The 20,275-nt window shown below is 33.8% G+C and overlaps 1 protein-coding gene across 3 annotated transcripts in view; it reads right to left on the bottom strand.

Moving 5' to 3' along the window:
- The window catches only part of LOC127698941 (uncharacterized), a 278,817-nt gene that overhangs the window by 231,221 nt on the left and 27,321 nt on the right, over window positions 1-20,275 (bottom strand). For all 3 annotated transcript variants that reach the window (XM_052202712.1, XM_052202711.1, XM_052202710.1), the window contains exon 2: window positions 19,122-19,251. In XM_052202712.1, coding sequence (XP_052058672.1) covers window positions 19,122-19,236 — 115 coding nt within the window. In that variant the 5' untranslated portion in view covers window positions 19,237-19,251. The remainder of the gene's footprint in view (window positions 1-19,121; window positions 19,252-20,275) is intronic.

The raw sequence follows: 20,275 nt of genomic DNA, 5'->3' as shown, positions 1-20,275 counted from the left end.
ACATAAAAAAATGGTGGGTAAAAACCCCAATTTGTGAATTCTTATCTGGAGCTCTGGTATGATGTAAACTAGAGGCTCTAAAGAGCCTGTGTTGCTCACCTAGGTCTATGTGCATAATCAACAATGGACTCTCCAACTTTGTAGACAAGAATAGAGTTCACGCAAAAAAAATCTTTTTTGTTAATCTTGTATAGCTGATCATTTTGTCTGTTTAGTTTCTCTCTATCTTCTTTAGTTTTTGCTCAAAACACAAAAGAGGGTAAAAAAATCCTCATTTAAGGGCAATCACTCCCATGAAGAGTGACAGTCTACTACCAATATCGTCAAAATTTGACTTGTTTGTGGATCTTGCCTTGCTGATCATTTTTGTTATTTAAAGTTTCTATTTGTCTATTACAAATAACTTTTATCATATATGGCAAAATGCAAAAAAAATGTAAAATTCGTCATTAAAGGGCAATAATTACAATAAGGAGACATCAGAAATTTCCTCCATATGGTCTTAAATGTAGATATTGTCTTACTGATCATTTTTGCTAATTTAGGGTGTATTTATCTATCATAATTTTTAAACATTTTAGGCAAAAAAACAAAAAATTGGTAAAAATTGTCATCCAAGGGCAATAACTCTAATTAGGAGTTGGCTGACGATTTCAACCATCATACTTGTTCGTAGATCTTGTCCTGCTGATCATTTTTGCAACTTAAAGTTTCTCTCTTATCTATAATTGTTTTCAAGATTAAAGGCAATAAAATGCTTCGCTGGGCGCAGCTTGATACGACCGCAGAGGTCGAACCCTGAACAGTTGGGGCAAGTATGGACACAACATTCAAGCTTGATACAGCTCTGAATTTGGATTGTGATTAAATATTTGACACAGCATAGGTTTCTGACACAGGAAGAATGTGGTCTAAGAACTTCAATTTTTTTAATTTACCTATTATGGTCCAATGTCCAAAATCAAAATACATGGTTAGATTCAGCATATCAAAGAACCCCATATATTCAATTTTTGTTGAAATCAAACAATGTTTAATTTTGGACCCCAACTTGGACAAACTTGAAAACTGGTCCCATAATCAAAAATCTAAACACATGTTTAGATTCAGCATATCAAAGTACCCCAAGAATTCATTTTTTGTTAAAAACAAACCAAGTTTAATTTTGGACCCTTTGGACCTTAATGTAGACCAATTAAAAAAAACAGGACCCAAAATTAAAAATCTAAAAACACGGTTAGATTTGGCATATCAAAGAACCCCAATAATTCAATTTTTGATGAAATCAAACAAAGTTTAATTTTGGACCCTTTTGACCTCAATATGAACCAATTTGATAGCGGGCCCACAAATAAAAAATCTAAATACATGGTAAGATTCAGCATATCAAAGAACTCCATATATTCAATTTTTGTTGAAATCAAACAAAGTTTAAGTTTGGACCCCAATTTGGACCAACTTGTAAAGTGGGCCAAAAATCTATAATCTAAATACATGATTAGATTCAGCATATCAAAGAACCCCATATATTCAATTTTTGTTGAAATCAAACAAACAAAGTTTTATTTTGGACCCCAACTTGGACCAACTTGAAAACTGGGCCCATAATCAAAAATCTAAACACATGTTTAGATTCAGCATATCAAAGAACCCCAAGAATTCAATTTTTGTTGAAATCAAACAAAGTTTAATTTTGGAACCCAACTTGGACCAACTTGAAAACTGGGCCCATAATCAATAAAATGCTTCGCTGGGGCGCAGCTTGATACGACCGCAGAGGTCGAACCCTGAACAGTTGGGGCAAGTATGGACACAAAATTCAAGCTTGATACAGCTATGACTTTGGATTGTCATTAAATATTTGACACAGCATAGGTTTCTGACACAGGATGAATGTGGTGTAAGAACTGGAAAAAATTTAATATACCTATTATGGTGGAATATCCATAAACTAAATTGTTTGTTAATTTCAATATATCAAAGAATATGTAGAATTCAATGTTTGATGTAATGTAATAAAGTTGAAATTTGGACCGTTTTTGTTCAATGTGGACCAATTTGGTAACATGTATAAATAATCAAAAACCCAAATACATGGGAGCCCATTTAAATACATCATAAAGGTATTAAAATAGAAAGTGACATCATAGTCATGGCTAAAAATAAACAAAAATCCTTAATCAGCAACATTTAAAGTAATATCTAAAAATAAAATTCCTTTGTAACCATAAAAGCCCATTTAAATACATCATAAAGATATTAAAATAGAAAATGACATCATAGTCATGGCTAAACATAGCAAAAAACCCTTAATCAGCATCATTTAACAGTAATATCTAAAAATGGAAATTACATCATAAAGGTATTAAAATAGAAAATGACATCATAGTCATGGCTAAAAATAAACAAAATCCTTAATCAGCATCAGCAACATTTTATAGTAATATCTAAAAATAAAATTCCTTTGTAACCATAAAAGCCCATTTAAATACATCATAACAGATATTAAAATAGAAAATGACATCATAGTCATGGCTAAACATAGCAAAAACCTTAATCAGCATCATTTACAGTAATATCTAAAAATAAAAATTTCTTTGCAACCATAAAAGTAAAATAGAAAATGACATCATAATCATAGCTAAAAATAAACAAAAATTTTTTTTATTGGCAAATTTTAAATGGAGTTAATTATACTAAAACAATAAATTTGCAACCATAAACATGATAAAACCCCATTTAAACACATCATAAAAGTATTAAATAATTCAACTACATCATAAGGCTATAAAAATAGAAAATGACTTCATAGTCAAGGCTAAAGGTAAACAAAAAACCTTCATCAGCAAAATTTTATATTGGCAAATTTCCAATGAAGTTTATTACACTAAAATTGTTGGCAAATTTCCAATGCATTTATTAACAATAAAGTTATTGGCAAATTTCCAATTTACATAATTTAAAAGCAGTGTAGATGAGATATTTAAATGAGTTTGAATTACCAACCTTACACTGCTTTTAAATAATGTTCTTTACTCAATTATTTGTCTATTAAAATGGAAACCCTTGTTTTTTAACCTTTTCTCCCCTTATTCCTTAAACATTAGAGCCATAACCCCCCCCCCCCCCAAGCCAATTATTACTTTCCAATGTAACCTAAATTTCCAATATACATAATTTTAAATTTCAGTTCCTCATGATATATAACCGTATCATTATTATTTTCTTTCATATATAAATCTGAAACAACCATCTTTAAATGGAAAATTTTAAAGAAAAAAAAAGGAAAAAAAAAAATCCTACCCCCCACACATTTTTTCAACCCCCTTTTGATTCATCATCCCCCACCTCAATCACAACCTTCAATTTGTGGTATGGTACATTGCAATACAATTTCACAGAGATCCATACACTTGAACACAAGTTTTTGTTGCAAACTAAAAAAATCCTTATTTTCGACCAATATTTGGCCCCTTATTCATAAATGTTTGAGCAATTAACCCCAAAACTCAATTCCTACTTTCTCTTCGTGATAAAAAATAACTAACTTAAAATGTAAATTTTAAACAAAAAAAAAAGGAAAAAAAAAAATTACCCCTTTTTTGACCCCCGCCCCCCTTATGATTCATCACCCCCACCCCCCTTTCCCCCCAAACCAAGCTCAATAACAGCCTTGCCTTTGTGGTATGGTACCTTGTAATACAATTTTAGAGAGATCCATACACTTGAACACAAGTTATTGTCTAGAAACTAAAAAATGCTTATTTTAAACCCCTTTTTAGGCCCCTTATTACTAAACGTTTGGGCAATTACCACAACACTCAATTCCAGCTTTCCCTTTGTGAAATGGAACCTTGTAGTAAAATTTCAGAAAGATCCATACACTTACACACAAGTTATTGTCATGAAACTAGAAAAATGCTTGTTTTTTGCCCCCTTTTGGCCCCTTATTCCTAAAATTTTGAGGCAATTAACCCCAAAATCAATCCCAGCATTGACCCTTTGTGATATGGAATCTTGTGGTACAATGTCAAAGAGATCCATATGCTAACACACAAGTTATGTCTGGAAGTTACAAAAATGCTTATTTTCGGCCCCTTTTTGGCCCCTAATTCCTTAACTGTTGGTACCATAACCCCTAAAATCAATCCCCACCTTCCTATTGTGGTATTGAACCTTATGGTAAAATTTCATAGAGATCCATTCACTTAAACTAAAGTTAGAGTGCGAAAACCATTGTGTATTCGGACGACGAAGCCGGACGACGACGACGACGACGCCAACGTCATACCAATATACGACCTCAAAATTTTTTTGCGGTCGTATAAAAATCTAAACACATGTTTAGATTCAGCATATCAAAGAACCCCAAGAATTCAATTTTTGTTAAAATCAAACTAAGTTTAATTTTGGACCCTTTGGACCTTAATGTAGACCAATTTAAAAAACGGGACCCAAAATTAAAAATCTAAATACACGATTAGATTTGGCATATCAAAGAACCCCAATAATTCAATTTTTGATGAAATCAAACAAAGTTAAATTTTGGACCCTTTGGACCTCAATGTGGACCAATTTAAAAACGGGGCCCAAAATCCAAAAACTTAATACACGGTTAGATTCAGCATATTAAAGAACCCCAAGAATTCAAGAATAAAACCCCATTGAAATTGATCAAGAAATAAGCAATTTATACAAAGTATCTTCTTTTGCACAATACTGTGCAATTGAATATTTCTTGCTATTGCGCAATACTGTACAATTGACAATTTCTTGCTATTGCGCAATATTGTGCTATTGGATATTTCTTGCTATTGCGCAATACTGTGCAATTGAAGATTTCTTGCTATTGTGCAATACTGTGCAATTGAAAATTTCTTGCTATTGCACAATACTTATTATATAATAATTTACACATCCTGTTTGGTGTGTATCTCCTACCATATCATTATTATTTGCTTTTAAATATAAATCAGAAATAACCAACTTAACATGGAAAATTTTAAAAGAAAAAAAAAAGGAAAAAAAGAAAAAAAAAAATCCCCCCCCCAAATTTTTTGAACCCCCTTATGATTCATCACCCCCAAACTCAATCCCAGCCTTCCCTTTGTGGTATGGTACCTTGCAGTACAATTTCAGAGAGATCCATACACTTGAACACAAGTTATTGTCTGGAAACTAGAAAAATGCTTATTTTTGGCCCCTTTTTGGCCCCCAATTCCTAAACGTTTCGGGCAATTACCCCAAAACTCAATTCCAGCTTTCCCTTTGTGATATGGAACCTTGTAGTACAATTTCAGAAATATCCAAACACTTACACACAAGTTATTGTCATGAAACTAGAAAAATGCTTGTTTTTTGCCCCTTTTTTGGCCCCTAATTCCTAAAATTTTGAGGCAATTACCCCCAAAATCAATTACAGCCTTCCCTTTGTGATATGGAACCTTGTGGTACAATGTCAGAGAGATCCATACACTTACACACAAGTTATTGTCTGGAAGTTACAAAAATGCTTATTTTTGGCCCCTTTTTGGCCCCTAATTCCTTAACTGTTGGTACCATAACCCCCAAAATCAATCCCAACCTTCCTTTCGTGGTATAGAACCTTATGGTAAAATTTCATGGAGATCCATTCACTTAAACTAAAGTTAGAGTGCGAAAACCAATGTGTCTTCGGACGACGCCAGACGACGACGACGACGCCAACGTCATACCAATATACGACCAAAAAATTTTTAATTTTTGCGGTCGTATAAAAATGAAAAAAAATGGTAAAATTTGTCATTTAAGGGCAATAACTCCTATAAGAAGTCGCCTGACAGTTTTGACGCCAATGAACAATTGGTAGAGCTCAACATTCTGAACATTTCTGCTCATGTCAGAATTTCTCTATTTATAACACTTTTCAAAATGATAGATAAAACTTGCATTTTACCCCTATATTCTATTTTTAGCCATGTCGGCCATCTTGGTTGGCGGGTGGGGTCATCGGACACATTTTTTAACTAGATACCCCAATAAAGATTGTGGCCAAGTTTGGTTAAATTTTGCCCAGTAGTTTCAGAGGAGAAAATTTTTGTAAAAGTTAACGATGACAGATGATGACAGAAGATGGAGGATGGATGCAAAGTGATAAGAAAAAGCAGTTAGAAATATAAGGCTTGCCGAGCATTTCTATCATGTTTCATGCTGAGTATAAATAAATGTGTATTAGTAGATACTCTATCTATAACAGTTTTCAAGATAATAGGAAATAAAATCCTTCGCTGAGCGCAGCCTGATACGACCGCAGTGGTCGAAACCCTGAACAGTTGGGGCAAATTTGGACACAATATTCAAGCTTGATACTATCTGAATTTGGATTGTGATCAAATTTTTGACATAATATAGGTTTCTGACACAAAATAAATGTGGTCAAAGATCTTACAAATTTAATGCGCAATACTGTGCAATTGAAGATTTCTTCTTGAAACTTTTCAAAAATTTGAAATTTTGAAAATTTTGAAAAAAAATATGAACCCTTTAAAAAAAAAATTGGAAACCCCCCTTCCCCCCAAACTTTTTGAATCCCCCTTTTAGCATTAACCATCAAACTCAATTGCAGTCTTTCCTTTGAAGTATGGAACCTTGTAGTACAATTTTAGAGAGATCCATACACTTAATCACATGTTACTGTCTGGAAACTAGAAAAATGTTTTTTTTTAACCATAAAAGCCCATTTAAATACATCATTAAAGTATTAAAATAGAAAATGACATCATAGTCATGGCTAAAATTAAAAAGCCTTTATCAGCAACTTTTAATAGTAATATCTAAAAATAAAATTCCTTCAGCAGCTTTTAAAAGTAACTTCTAAAACTAAATTGACAGCTAGGACTTTGCAACCATCAAAAAACCCATTTAAATACATCATAAAAGTATTAAAATAGAAAATGACACCATAATCATGACTAAAATTAAAACACTTTCATCAGCAACATTAAATAGTAATATCTAACTAGATGTGTCGGAACGACACGAATGGCCTCGTCTCAAAAAGTTTAAAATCTGCAATTTCAACAACACATGTGGACACAAACATGCATGGATAGTATCCAGGTCTCAAGACCAATACTAGTTTGATGAAAAATTTCCTTGATCAATGAGTAGTTAAATTTCAAACTATCAGCAAACAGGAAGTGGATGTACTGAAGATGTGTTGAAACGACATGAAAATCAGCATATCGGAACAAAACATAAATTTGATCTGTAACTCATCATGGTAGACTCACATATCAAAAATCAGCACAAAATCTGAAGGCGTATAGAAAAATAGTCCATATATTTTACTGTGATTTTCAACAATTTATCAAAGTCCAAAGCCCATAATTTCGTCAAAAATTAGCAGAGCAGAACGAAACATAAACTTGATCTGTAACTCATCATGGTTTACTCACATACCAAAAATCAGCCCAATATCTAAAGGGGTTTAGAAAACAAGTCCTTATAACTGTGATTTCCAACAATTTATCAAAGTCCAAAGCCCGTAATTTTCGGCAAAAATTAGCAGAGCGGAACGAAACTTACACTTGATCTGTAACTCATCATGGTTAACTCACATACCAAAAATAAACCCAATATCTGAAGGCGTTTAGAAAAAAGTCTGTATAACTCTAATTTTCAACAATTTATCAAGTCCAAAGCCCATAATTTCTGCAAAAATTAGCAGATCGGAACGAAACTTAAACTTGATCTGTAACTCATCATGGTTAACTCACATACCAAAAATCAGCCCAATATCTGAATGAGTTTAGAAAAAAGTCCTTATAATGGTTTGGTGCGGAATGACGGAATGACAGAATGACGGAATGACGGAATGACGGACAAGGGTAAAACTATATGGCCCCGACAACTTTGTTGCGGGGCCATAAAAATAAAATTCCTTCACATACACAATCATGGCTAAAGTTAAATAATTTTTAAAACAGAAAATGACATCATAATCATGCCTAAAATTAAAAAGCCTCCAGGGCTAAAAATAAACAAAAAACCTTCATCAGCAACATTTTATATTGGCAAATTTCCAATGGAGTTTATTATACTAAAGTTATTGGCAAATTCCCAATGGAATTTATTAATACTAAAGTTATTGGCAAATTTCCAATATACATAATTTCAAAACAGTATAGCTGAGATATTCAAATGAGTTTGAATTACAACCCCAATAAATTTGCAACCATAAAAGCCCATTTAAATACATCATAAAAGTATTAAAAAATTTAAATAAATCATAAGGCTATTAAAATAGAAAATGACATCATAGTTATGGCTAAAAATAAACAAATAAAATGCTTCGCTGAGCGCAGCCTGATACGACCGCAGAGGTCGAACCCTGAACAGTTGGCGCAAGTTTGGACACAATATTCAAGCTTGATACTGTCTGAATTTGGATTGTGATCAAATTTTTGACATAATATAGGTTTCTGACACAAAATCAATGTGGTGAATTATCTAAAAATGTTAAATTGGTTAAAAAATTTGTATTAAATTTCAATTGAAGATTTCTTGCTTTTGCGCAATACTGTGCAAAAGAAGATTTCTTGCAATTGCACAATATTGTGCAATTCAATATTTCTTGTTATTGCGCAATACTGTGAAATTGAAGATTTCTTGCTATTGTGCAATATTGTGCTATTTGATATTTCTTGCTATTGCGCAATACTGTGCAATTGAAGATTTCTTGCTATTGCGCAATACTGTGCAATTGAAGATTTCTTGCTTTTGCGCAATACTGTGCAATTGAAAATGTCTTGCTATTGCACAATACTTAATATAATAATTTACACATCCTGTTTGGTGTGTATCTCTTGCCTTATCATTATTATTTGCTTTTATATATAAATCAGAAATTTAATAATAAAGTTTTTGGCAAATTTCCAATATACATAATTTAAAAGCAGTTTAGGTGAGATAAACGAAAAAGCTTCATCAGCAACATTTTATATTGGCAAATTTCCAATGAAGTTCATTAAACTAAAGTTATTGGCAAATTTCCAATGGAATTTATTAATAATAAAGTTTTTGACAAATTTCCAATATAAATAATTTAAAAGCAGTTTAGGTGAGATATACACATGAGTTTCAATTACCAACCTTACACTGCCTTTTCAATTATGTTTTGTACTTAAGTAATTGTCCATTAACCTGGAAACCCTTATCCCCCCTTTTTTGCACCTTATTCCTTAACGGTTTGAGCCATAACTCCCAAAGACAATTCTTACCATCCCTTTGTGGTATTCCAATATCCAAAATCTAAATACATGGTTAGATTCAGCATATTAAAGAACCCCAAGAATTCAATTTTTGATGAAATCAAATAAAGTTCAATTTTGGACCCTTTAAACCTCAATGTGGACCAATTTGATAACCGGGCCCAAATATCAAAAATCTAAATACATGGTTAGATTCAGCATATCGAAGAACCCCATATATTCAATTTTTGTTGAAATCAAACAAAGTTTAATTTTGGAACCCAATTTGGACCAACTTGAAAACTGGGCCCATAATAAAAAAAACTAAGTACATGTTTAGATTCAGCATATCAAAGAACCCCAAGAATTCAATTTTTGTTAAAATCAAACTAAGTTTAATTTTGGACCCTTTGGACCTTAGTGTAGACCAATTTGAAAACGGGACCAAAAATTAAGAATCTAAATACACAGTTAGATTCGGCAAATCAAAGAACCCCAATAGTTCAATTTTTGATGAAATCAAACAAAGTTTAATTTTGGACCCTTTTGGCCCCTAATTCCTAAACTGTTGGGACCAAAACTCCTAAAATCAATTCCAACCTTCCTTTTGTGGTCATAAACCTTGTGTTTAAATTTCATAGATTTCTATTTACTTATACTAAAGTTATTGTGCAAAAACCAAGAAAAATGCTTATTTGGGCCCTTTTTTAGCCCCTAATTCCTAAACTGTTAGGACCAAAACTCCCAAAATCAATGCCAACATTCCTTTTGTGGTCATAAACCTTGTGTTATAATTTCATAGATTTCTATTTACTTATACTAGAGTTATTGTGCGAAAACCAAGAAAAATGCTTATTGGGCCCTTTTTTGGCCCCTAATTCTTAAATTGTTGGGACCAAAACTCCCAAAATCAATCCCAACCTTCCTTTTGTAGTCATAAACCTTGTGTTTAAATTTCATAGATTTCTATCAACATTTACTAAAGTTATAGTGCGAAAACCAAATGTCTTCGGACGACGACAACAACAACAACGCCAACGTCATACCAATATACGATCGCAAAATTTTGCGGTCGTATAAAAACCTTCATCAGCAACATTTTATATTGGCAAATTTCCAATGAAGTTTATTATACTTAAGTTATTGGCAAATTTCCAAAGGAATTTATCAACAATAAAGTTATTGGCAAATTTCCAATATACATAATTTAAAAGCAGTGTAGGTGAGATATTCAAATGAGTTTGAATTACCAACCTTACACTGCTTTTAAATTATGTTTTGTACTAAGTAATTGTCTATTAACCTGGAAACCCTTGTTTTTCCCCCTTTTTTGCCCCTTATTCCTTAAAGGTTTGAGCCATAACCCCCCAAAGCCAATTCTTACTTTCCAATGGAGTTTATTATACTAAAATTATTGGCAAATTTCCAATGGAATTTATTAACAATAAAGTTTTTGGCAAATTTCCAATATACATAATTTAAAAGCAGTGTAGGTGAGATATTCAAATGAGTTTGAATTACCAACCTTACACTGCTTTTAAATTATGTTTTGTACTTAAGTAATTGTCCATTAACCTGGAAACCCTTGTTTTTTCACCTTTTTTGCCCCTTATTCCTTAATGGTTTGAGCCATAACCCCCCAAAGCCAATTCTTACCATCCCTTTGTGGTATGGAAACTTGTGGTATAATTTCAGAGAGATCCATACACCATTCCACAAGTTATTGTCTGAAAACTAGAAAAATGATTATTTGGGTGCTTTTTTGGCCCCATATTCCTGTTGGGACCAAAACTCTCAGCATATCAAAGAACCCCCATTATTCAATTTTTAATGAAATCAAACAAAGTTTAATTTTGGACCCTTCGGACCACAATGTGGATAAATTTAAAAACGAGGCCCAAAATCCAAAAATCTAAATACACGGTTAGATTCAGCATATCAAAAAAAACCACATATATTCAATTTTTGTTGAAATCAAACAGTTTAATTTTGGACCCCGATTTGGACCAACTTGAAAACTGGATCCATAATCAATAAAATGCTCCGCAGGGCGCAGCTTGATACGACCGCAGAGGTCGAACCCTGAACAGTTGGGGCAAGTATGGACACAACATTCAAGCTTGATACAGCTTTGGATTTGGATTGTGATTAAATATTTGACACAGCATAGGTTTCTGACACAGAATGAATAAGGTCTAAGAACTTAAAAATTTTAAATTGGACATTCACCTATTATGGTCCAATATCCAAAATCTAAATACATGGTTAGATTCAGCATATCAAAGAACCCCAAGAATTCAATTTTTGATGAAATCAAACAAAGTTTAATTTTTTACCCTTTTGACCTCAATGTGGACAAGGTTGATAACGGGGCCCAAAAATCAAAAATCTAAATACATGGTTAGATTCAGCATATCAAAGAACCCCATATATTCAATTTTTGTTGAAATCAAACAAAGTTTAATTTTGGACCCCGATTTGGACCAACTTGAAAACTGGGCCCATAATCAAAAATCTAAATACATGTTTAGATTCAGCATATCAAAGAACCCCAAGAATTCAATATTTGTTAAAATCAAAATAAGTTTAATTTTGGACCCTTTGGACCTTAATGTAGACCAATTTGAAAACAGGACCAAAAATTAAGAATCTAAATACAAAGTTAGATTCAGCATATCAAAGAACCCCAATACTTCAATTTTTGATGAAATCAAACCATATCATTATTATTTGCTTTTATATATAAATCAGAAATAACCAACTTAAAATGGAATATTTAAAAAAAAAAAAAAAAAAGGAAAAAAAGAAAAAAAAATCCCCCCTCCCCAAATTTTTTGAACCCCCTTATGATTCATCACCCACAAAATCAATCCCAGCCTTCCCTTTGTGGTATGGTACCTTGCAGTACAATTTCAGAGAGATCAATACACTTGAACACAAGTTATTGTCTGGAAACTAGAAAAATGCTTGTTTTTGGCCCCTTTTTGGCCCCTTATTCCTAAACGTTTTGGGCAATTACCCCCAAACTCAATTCCAGCTTTCCATTTGTGATATGGAACCTTGAAGTACAATTTCAGAAAGATCCATACACTTACACACAACTTATTGTCATGAAACTAGAAAAATGCTTATTTTTGACCCCTTTTTTGGCCCCTAATTCCTAAAATGTTGAGGCAATTACCCCCAAAATCAATCCCAGCAATCCCTTTGTGATATGGAACCTTGTGGTACCATTTCAGAAGATCCATACACTAACATACAGGTTATTGTCTGGAAGTTACAAAAATGCTTATTTTTGGCCCCTTTTTGGCCCCTAATTCCTTAACTGTTGGTACCATAACCCCCAAAATCAATCCCAACCTTCCTTTTGTGGTATTGAACCTTATGGTAAAATTTCATAGAGATCCATTCACTTAAACTAAAGTTATTGTGCGAAAACCAATGTGTCTTCAGGACAACGACGACGCCAACGTCATACCAATATACGACCGCGTATAAAAATGGGATAAATCATAATTAAAGGGCAATAACTTCAATAAGGAGTCGACTAGCAATTTCAGACATGTTGACTTATTTGTAGATCTTGTCTTTTAGATAATTTTTGCTATATAAAGTTTCTATCTATCTAACATGGTTTTTAAGATATGAGGCAATAAATAAACTGCTTCGCTGAGCGCAGCTGGATACGCCCACAGAGGTCCAACTCTGAACAGATGGGGCAAAAATGGACACAATATTCAAGCTTGATACAGGTCTGAATTTGGATTGTAATTAAATATTTGACATATTATAGGTTCGTGAATAAATGAAGTCAAAGAACTTGAAATTGGTTATATGAAAGATTTCTTGCTGTTGTGCTATACACTGTGCTGTTGTGCAATACACTGTGCTGTTGCGCAATACTTAGTAAATTTGTTGTCAGACTATAAACAAATAAAGTTCAATTTCTTTTCAATGTCATATTTGAAATTTATGAAAATCAATAGGGAGATTACATCAATAGCTATAAATAATTCACCAAAGTTTCATGAGAACTGCGGAAAGCGTTTTTGAGTTATTGTCCAAAAATTGGAAAATCCCCCCTTTTTTAATGAATAAAACCCCATAACTCAGAAATGTAAAATGTAAAATTTATTAAATTCTAAAGGGAGCTTCTTATGTTGTACTGTTACACCAGTGTCCCAGGTTAGGGGGAGGGTTGGGATCCCGCTAACATGTTTAACCCCTCCACATACTGTATGTACGTGCCTGTCCCAAGTCAGGAGCCTGTAATTCAGTGGTTGTCGTTTGTTTATGTGTTACATATTTGTTATTCATTCATTTTTTGTATATAAATTAGGCTGTAGTTTTCTCGTTTGAATTGTTTTACATTGTCATTTCGGGGCCTTTTATAGCTGACTGTGTGGTATGGGCTTTGCTCATTGTTGAAGGCCGTACGGTGACCTATAGTTGTTAATTTCTGTGTCATTTGGTCTCTTGTGGAGAGTTGTCTCATTGGCAATCATACCACATCTTCTTTTTTATATTTACATCAACAGATATAAACAATTCACCAAATTTCATGAGAACTGCTGAAAGCATTTTTTAGTTATTGTCCGAAAACTGGAAAATCACCCTTTTTTTTATTAATAAAACCCTGTAACTCAGTAACGTAAAATCTAAAATTTATAAAAATTGAAAGGGAGCTCATGTCAACAGATATAAACAATTCACCAAAATTTCTTGCAAGTTGGTGAAAGCATTCTTGAGTAATTGTCGGAAAACTGGAAAATCCCCCTTTTTTAATGAATAAAACCCCAAAACTCAGAAACGGTAAATCTGAAATTTATAAAAAACGAAAGGGAGCTCACGTCAATAGATATAAACAATTCACCAAAGTTTCATGCATATTGGTTAAAGCTTTTTTAAGTTAATGTCCGACATGTTGATGACGGACGAACGGACAGACGGACGGACTGACGGTCAACGGTATACCATAATACGTCCCGTAAACGGGCGTATAAAAACGCCAAAAAAAATGGTTAAAATTGTCATTATAGGGCAATAACTCTAATAAGGAGTCGACTGAAGATTTTGATCATGTTGACTTATTTGTAGATCTTGTCTTACTGATCAGTTTTGCTTTTTAAAGTTTCTGTCTATCTTTTATAATTTTCAAGATAATAGGCAAAAATTTTAAATAAACTGTTGACACAGAGATATGTCTCGTCTGTCCGCATAAAATTCAGAAAAAGACAATTTGATGGATAGCAACATTGCTTGTTAATTCAAAGTCGCTGGACCATGATCTTGTAGGCAGGGTCTTGAAATGGTCGGCAAACTTAGATGTACTGATTGTAATGCAACTTTATACAAAATATCATTGATCTGTCACAAGTAGTTCTTATCAAACTGACTCATGCAGAAAACTTAACATTGAAAATTGTTTATTAATTCAAAGTCACTGGACCATGTCCTAGGGGCCAGGGCCTCAAACTAGTCGTCAAACAGATATGTACTGATATTATTAGTAGATCCTATCAAACTAACACATGCAGAAAACTTAACATTGAAAATTGCTTATTAATTCAAAGTCACTGGATTATGTCCTAGGGGACAGGGCCTCAAAATAGTCGTCAAACTGATATGTACTGATAGTAATGCAACTTTATATTAAATATCATTGATCTATCACAAGTATTTCCTATCAAACTAATTAAGCAGAAAACTTAACAATTGTTAGTCCGTCCATCCGTCAGTCCCGCTTCAGGTTAAAGTTTTTGGTCAAGTCAACTTAAAGTTTTTGGTCAAGGTAGTTTTTGATGAAGTTGAAGTCCAATCAACTTGAAACTTAGTACATATGTTCCCTATGATATGATCTTTCATATTTTAATGCCAAATTAGTTTTGACCCCAAATTCACAGTCCACTGAACATAGAAAATGATAGTGCCAGTGGGGCATCCGTGTACTATGGACACATTCTTGTTTAAATATGTCTTTAGAAAATAAAAATAAACAAGAGGCTGACAGAGAGACAGCAAACCGTATTTTCCTGCAGAGGTCGAACCCTGAACAGTTGAGCAAGTATGGACACTACATTTAAGCTTAAAACAGCTCTAAATTTAAATTGTGATTGAATATTTGACACAGCATAGGTTTGTGACACAAAATGAATGTGTCAAAGAACTGAAATATTTGAAATTGGACATTTAAATACCTAGTATGGTCCAATATCCAAAATCTAAGTACATATTAGAATCAGCATATCAAAGAACCCCAATCTTAAATTTTTGATGAAATCAGACAAAAGTTTAATTTAGGACCCTTTGGACCTCAATGTGGACCAATTTGATAAAGGAGTCCACAATCCAAAATCTCTCAATACATGGTTAGATTCAGCATTTCAAAGAACCCCATAAATTCAATTTTTGTTGAATCAAACAAAGTTTAATTTTGGACCCTGATTTGGACCAACTTGAAAACTGGGCCCAAGGACCCCAGGGGACTCGCCTTATATTTCATTTGATTTGTTTTATTGTCCCATACAAGAATATATATGGTTTCGGGTGGGGATCCTGACCATTTACAAGTTTTCAAAAAGAAGGGGGTGGGGGTTACCCCAGGGGACTTCCCCTCAATTTCATTTGATTTGTTTTATTGTCCCATTTAAGAATATATATGGTTTAGGGGTGGTGATCTCGACCGTTTACAAGTGATCAAAAAGAAGGGGGATGGGGGTTACCCCCATGGACTTCCCCTTTATTTCATTTGATTTGTGTTATTGTCCCATACAAGAATATATATGGTTTAGGGGTGGGGATCTCGACCGTTTACAAGTTCTCAAACAGGAGGGGGGTGGGGGTGACCCCAGGGGACTCGCCTTATATTTCATTTGATTTGTTTTATTGTCCCATACAAGAATATATATGGTTTCGGGGTGGGGATCTTGACCGTTTACAAGTTTTCAATAAAAAGGGGGGTGGGGTTTACCCCAGGGGACTTCCCCTCAATTTCATTTGATTTGTTTTATTGTTCCATTCAAGAATATAAATGGTTTAGGGGTGGGGATCTCAACCGTTTACAAGTTATCAAAAAGAAGGGGGTGGGGGTTACCCCAGTGGACTTCCCCTCAATTTCATTTGATTTGTTTTATTGTTCCATTCAAGAATACATATGGTTTAGGGTGGAGATCTTGACCGTTTACAAGTACTCAAACAGGATGGGGTGGGGGTGACTCCATGGGACTCACCTAATATTTCATTTGATTTGTTTTATTTTCCCATACAAGAATATTTTTGGTTTCGGGGTGGGGATCTTGACCGTTTACAAGTTTTCCAAAAAAAAAAGGGGGATGGGGTTTACCCCAGGGGACTTCCCCTCAATTTCATTTGATTTGTTTTATTGTCCCATTCAAGAATATACATGGTTTAGGGGTGGGGATCTCGACCGTTTACAAGTTATCAAAAAGAAGGGGGTTGGGGGTTACCCCCATGGACTTCCCCTATGTTTCATTTGATTTGTTTTATTGTCCCATATAAGAATATATATAGTTTAGGGGTGGGGATCTCGACTGTTTACAAGTTCTCAAACAGGATTGGGTGGGGGTGACCCCAGGGGACTCACACTTTATTTCATTTGATTTGTTTTATTGTCCCATACAAGAATATCTATGGTTTCGGGGTGGGGATCTTGACTGTTTACAAGTTTTCAAAAAGAAGGGGGTGGGGGTGACCCCCATGGACTTCCCCTATATTTCATTTGATTTGTGTTATTGTCCCATACAAGAATATATATGGTTTAGGGGTGGGGATCTCGACCATTTACAAGTTTTCAAACAGGATTGGGTGGGGGTGACCCCAGGGGACTCACACTTTATTTCATTTGATTTGTTTTATTGTCCCATACAAGAATATCTATGGTTTCGGGGTGGGGATCTTGACTGTTTACAAGTTTTCAAAAAGAAGGGGGTGGGGGTGACCCCCATGGACTTCCCCTATATTTCATTTGATTTGTGTTATTGTCCCATACAAGAATATATATGGTTTAGGGGTGGGGATCTCGACCATTTACAAGTTTTCAAACAGGAGGGGGGTGGGGTGACCCCAGGGGACTCTCCTTTTATTTCATTAGATTAGATTTATTGTCCCATACAAGAATATATATGGTTTCAGGGTGGGGATCTTGACCGTTTACAAGTTTTTAAAAAGAAGGAGGGTGGGGGTGAACCCCGGGACTCCCCCAATATTTCATTTGATTTGTTTTATTGTCCCATACAAGAATATATATGGTTTAGGGGTGGGGATCTCAGACTGTTTACAAGATAAAAACACATTCTCAAATTGAAGGGGGGTGGGGGTAAGAATATATATGGTTTAAGGAGACTTAATTATCTACAAAATGTCTAATAATGAACAGTCAATTTCAAACTTCATTTATACAGTCCTACTAGTAAATTTCAAACTTTATATATACAGTCCTACAGATCTTATCAGGAAACAGAAAATTTTCAAATAAATCTGTCACTCCAATGATTATCATATTCTAAGAAACAACCCAGATCTAATTAATAATTAATAATGTAATTTAAACTTCAAAATGTCTAATAATATAGCTTATAATCATCACCACTTAGGAAATAGATAATTTTCAAATAAATCTGTCACTCCAATTTTTATTGTGAGATAAGACAAGTCATAATATGATAACAAGAGATAAGTATTTTAAAATTCCACTTTTGGATATTAAAAATGGTGATCTCAAAAAGGAGAAATACTAAAATCTTGAAAATTGAACTAGACCTTCATTAAGTCCCAGGAAAGAACATATTTAAATTTGAAAAAAAATTGTTAAAAGGTTTTCATGTTATTGTGCAGCCGCCCGTCTGCCCGCCCGCCGCACATCACTATTTTAATAACCGATATTTCCTTCGAAAATCCGGTTAAAAATGATTCACCTAACTTATTTTCTTGCTACAAGTAAAAAATTAAAATTTCAGTGATATTCCTTTATAAAATATTACTATAAGAGCAATCTCACTTATATGGCTAAGTTGAAAAATTGAATCAAACAAAAACAAATATTTGGTATTTGTAAAAGCAGTCTTAATAATACAATAAATCACCTGTATTCTTTATCTAAATAAATAGTCTTACGCATAAATTGCCATTCTGTCTCAAAATTTGAAGTTTTAAGCAAAGAACTAGACGGATTGTGTACTGCTATTTTACAATCCAAGATCGTGATATATGTTATTCTTATTGACTGGGTATGAGTGGAATAGTAAGTTTATTGTCTCCCGAGGTGCAACTATTGCCCTGAGGCGTAGCCGAGGGCAATAGTTGTATCCGAGGGGATAATAAACTTACTATTCCACGAATATCCAGTCAGTAAGTGTTTTATTATACCAAAAGAGACACCAGACAATAAATGTCTGGACTAAATCAACTATCGTAATACAAAAAGCAGAAACACAACCATATGGTTTAACGTTTACTTCATATATATTCTGAATGCTAAGGCTACGTCCCGCACTAACGTCAACCCTAGAGACAATAGGTAAAAGGCGACGACACAACTCCTGTTGTATTCTCAACATCCTCCAATCCCGTAGCTGCAGTTGAAATTCCGCGAAATATAATGACACTTGCGGTCAAATAGTTTCATCGAGGGCAAATAGTTGGAAACTATTGACCGGTCAAATAGTTCAACGCTTGCAATTTGCAAAATAGTGAAAATATTGTGTACTTATTTTATATAGAAAATGATAACTGAGGTATAATAAATACATTTAAATTACCTTAAATGTTTACAGATGGACACCGACTTTTACTATGCCACTCTATATGACATACTGAGTTAAGATAGTTGGGCTAATGCTTTTAAACTACCTTTGTAAACCTTTCAAATTTTACCTTTTTCTTTTGGCCTGAGATTAGCTAATGCTATAATATCATGTCCCTCCATAACACACTGCATCATGTTATAACAGCTATCCTTTCCACCACTTATCAAAGCCACAGTCTTCATTTTCTCTATGCCAATCTGTAAAAATCAAAAACCTGGTACATTGTTGATAAACAATCTTAAATATATAAAAAGGAAACAGGAACAGTTTAACATGCCCACAAACCACAAACTTTGCCAATCAAAACTATGTTAACTATTGCATATGCCTTCATAACAGAGTTTTTTGTGCCAGTTCAGGATGATGTAAGCATCAAGGACAAACAAACATCAAGGAGTAATAATGGCAACTACACTCTGGAAACTTTTGATTTATATACAAAAACTTAACACTGAGCAATGAACTGTGAAAATGAGGTCAAGGTCAAATAAAACCTGCCAGACTGACATGTACATCGTAAAATATTTCCACACACCAAATATAGTTGACCTATTGCATATAGTATAAGAAAACAGACCAAAACACAATAAAATGCTATGCTGGGGCGCAGCTTGATACGACCGCAGAGGTCGAACCCTGAACAGTTTGGGCAAGTATGGACACAACGTTCAAGCTTGATACAGCTCTGAATTTGGATTGTGATTAAATATTTGACACAGCATAGGTTTCTGACACAGAATGAATGTGGTCTAAGAACTTAAAAAATTTTAATTTACCTATTCAAACCATATCATTATTATTTGCTTTTATATATAAATCAGAAATAACCAATTTAAAATGGAAAATTTTAAAGAAAAAAAAGGAAAAAAAGGGGAAAAAAAATCCCCCCCAAAAATTTTTTGAACCCCCTTATGATTCATCACCCCAAAACTCGATAACAGCCTTCCCTTTGTGGTATGGTACCTTGCAGTACAATTTCAGAGAGATCCATACACTTGAACACAAGTTATTGTCTGGAAACTAGAAAAATGCTTGTTTTTTGGCCCCTTTTTGGCCCCAAATTCCTAAACATTTAGGGCAATTACCCCCAAACTCAAACCCAGCTTTCCCTTTGAGATATGGAACCTTGCAGTACAATTTCATAAAGATCCATACACTTACACACAAGTTATTGTCCTGAAACTAGAAAAATGCTTGTCTTTTGCCCCTTTTTGGCCCCTA

Source organism: Mytilus californianus, unplaced genomic scaffold (genome assembly GCF_021869535.1).
Source record: "Mytilus californianus isolate M0D057914Y unplaced genomic scaffold, xbMytCali1.0.p SCAF_4, whole genome shotgun sequence".
In the NCBI taxonomy this organism is placed as follows: Eukaryota; Metazoa; Mollusca; class Bivalvia; order Mytilida; family Mytilidae; genus Mytilus; species Mytilus californianus.
Note: the sequence above shows the minus strand (reverse complement) of the source record. Positions and strands in the feature narration are given on the sequence as shown.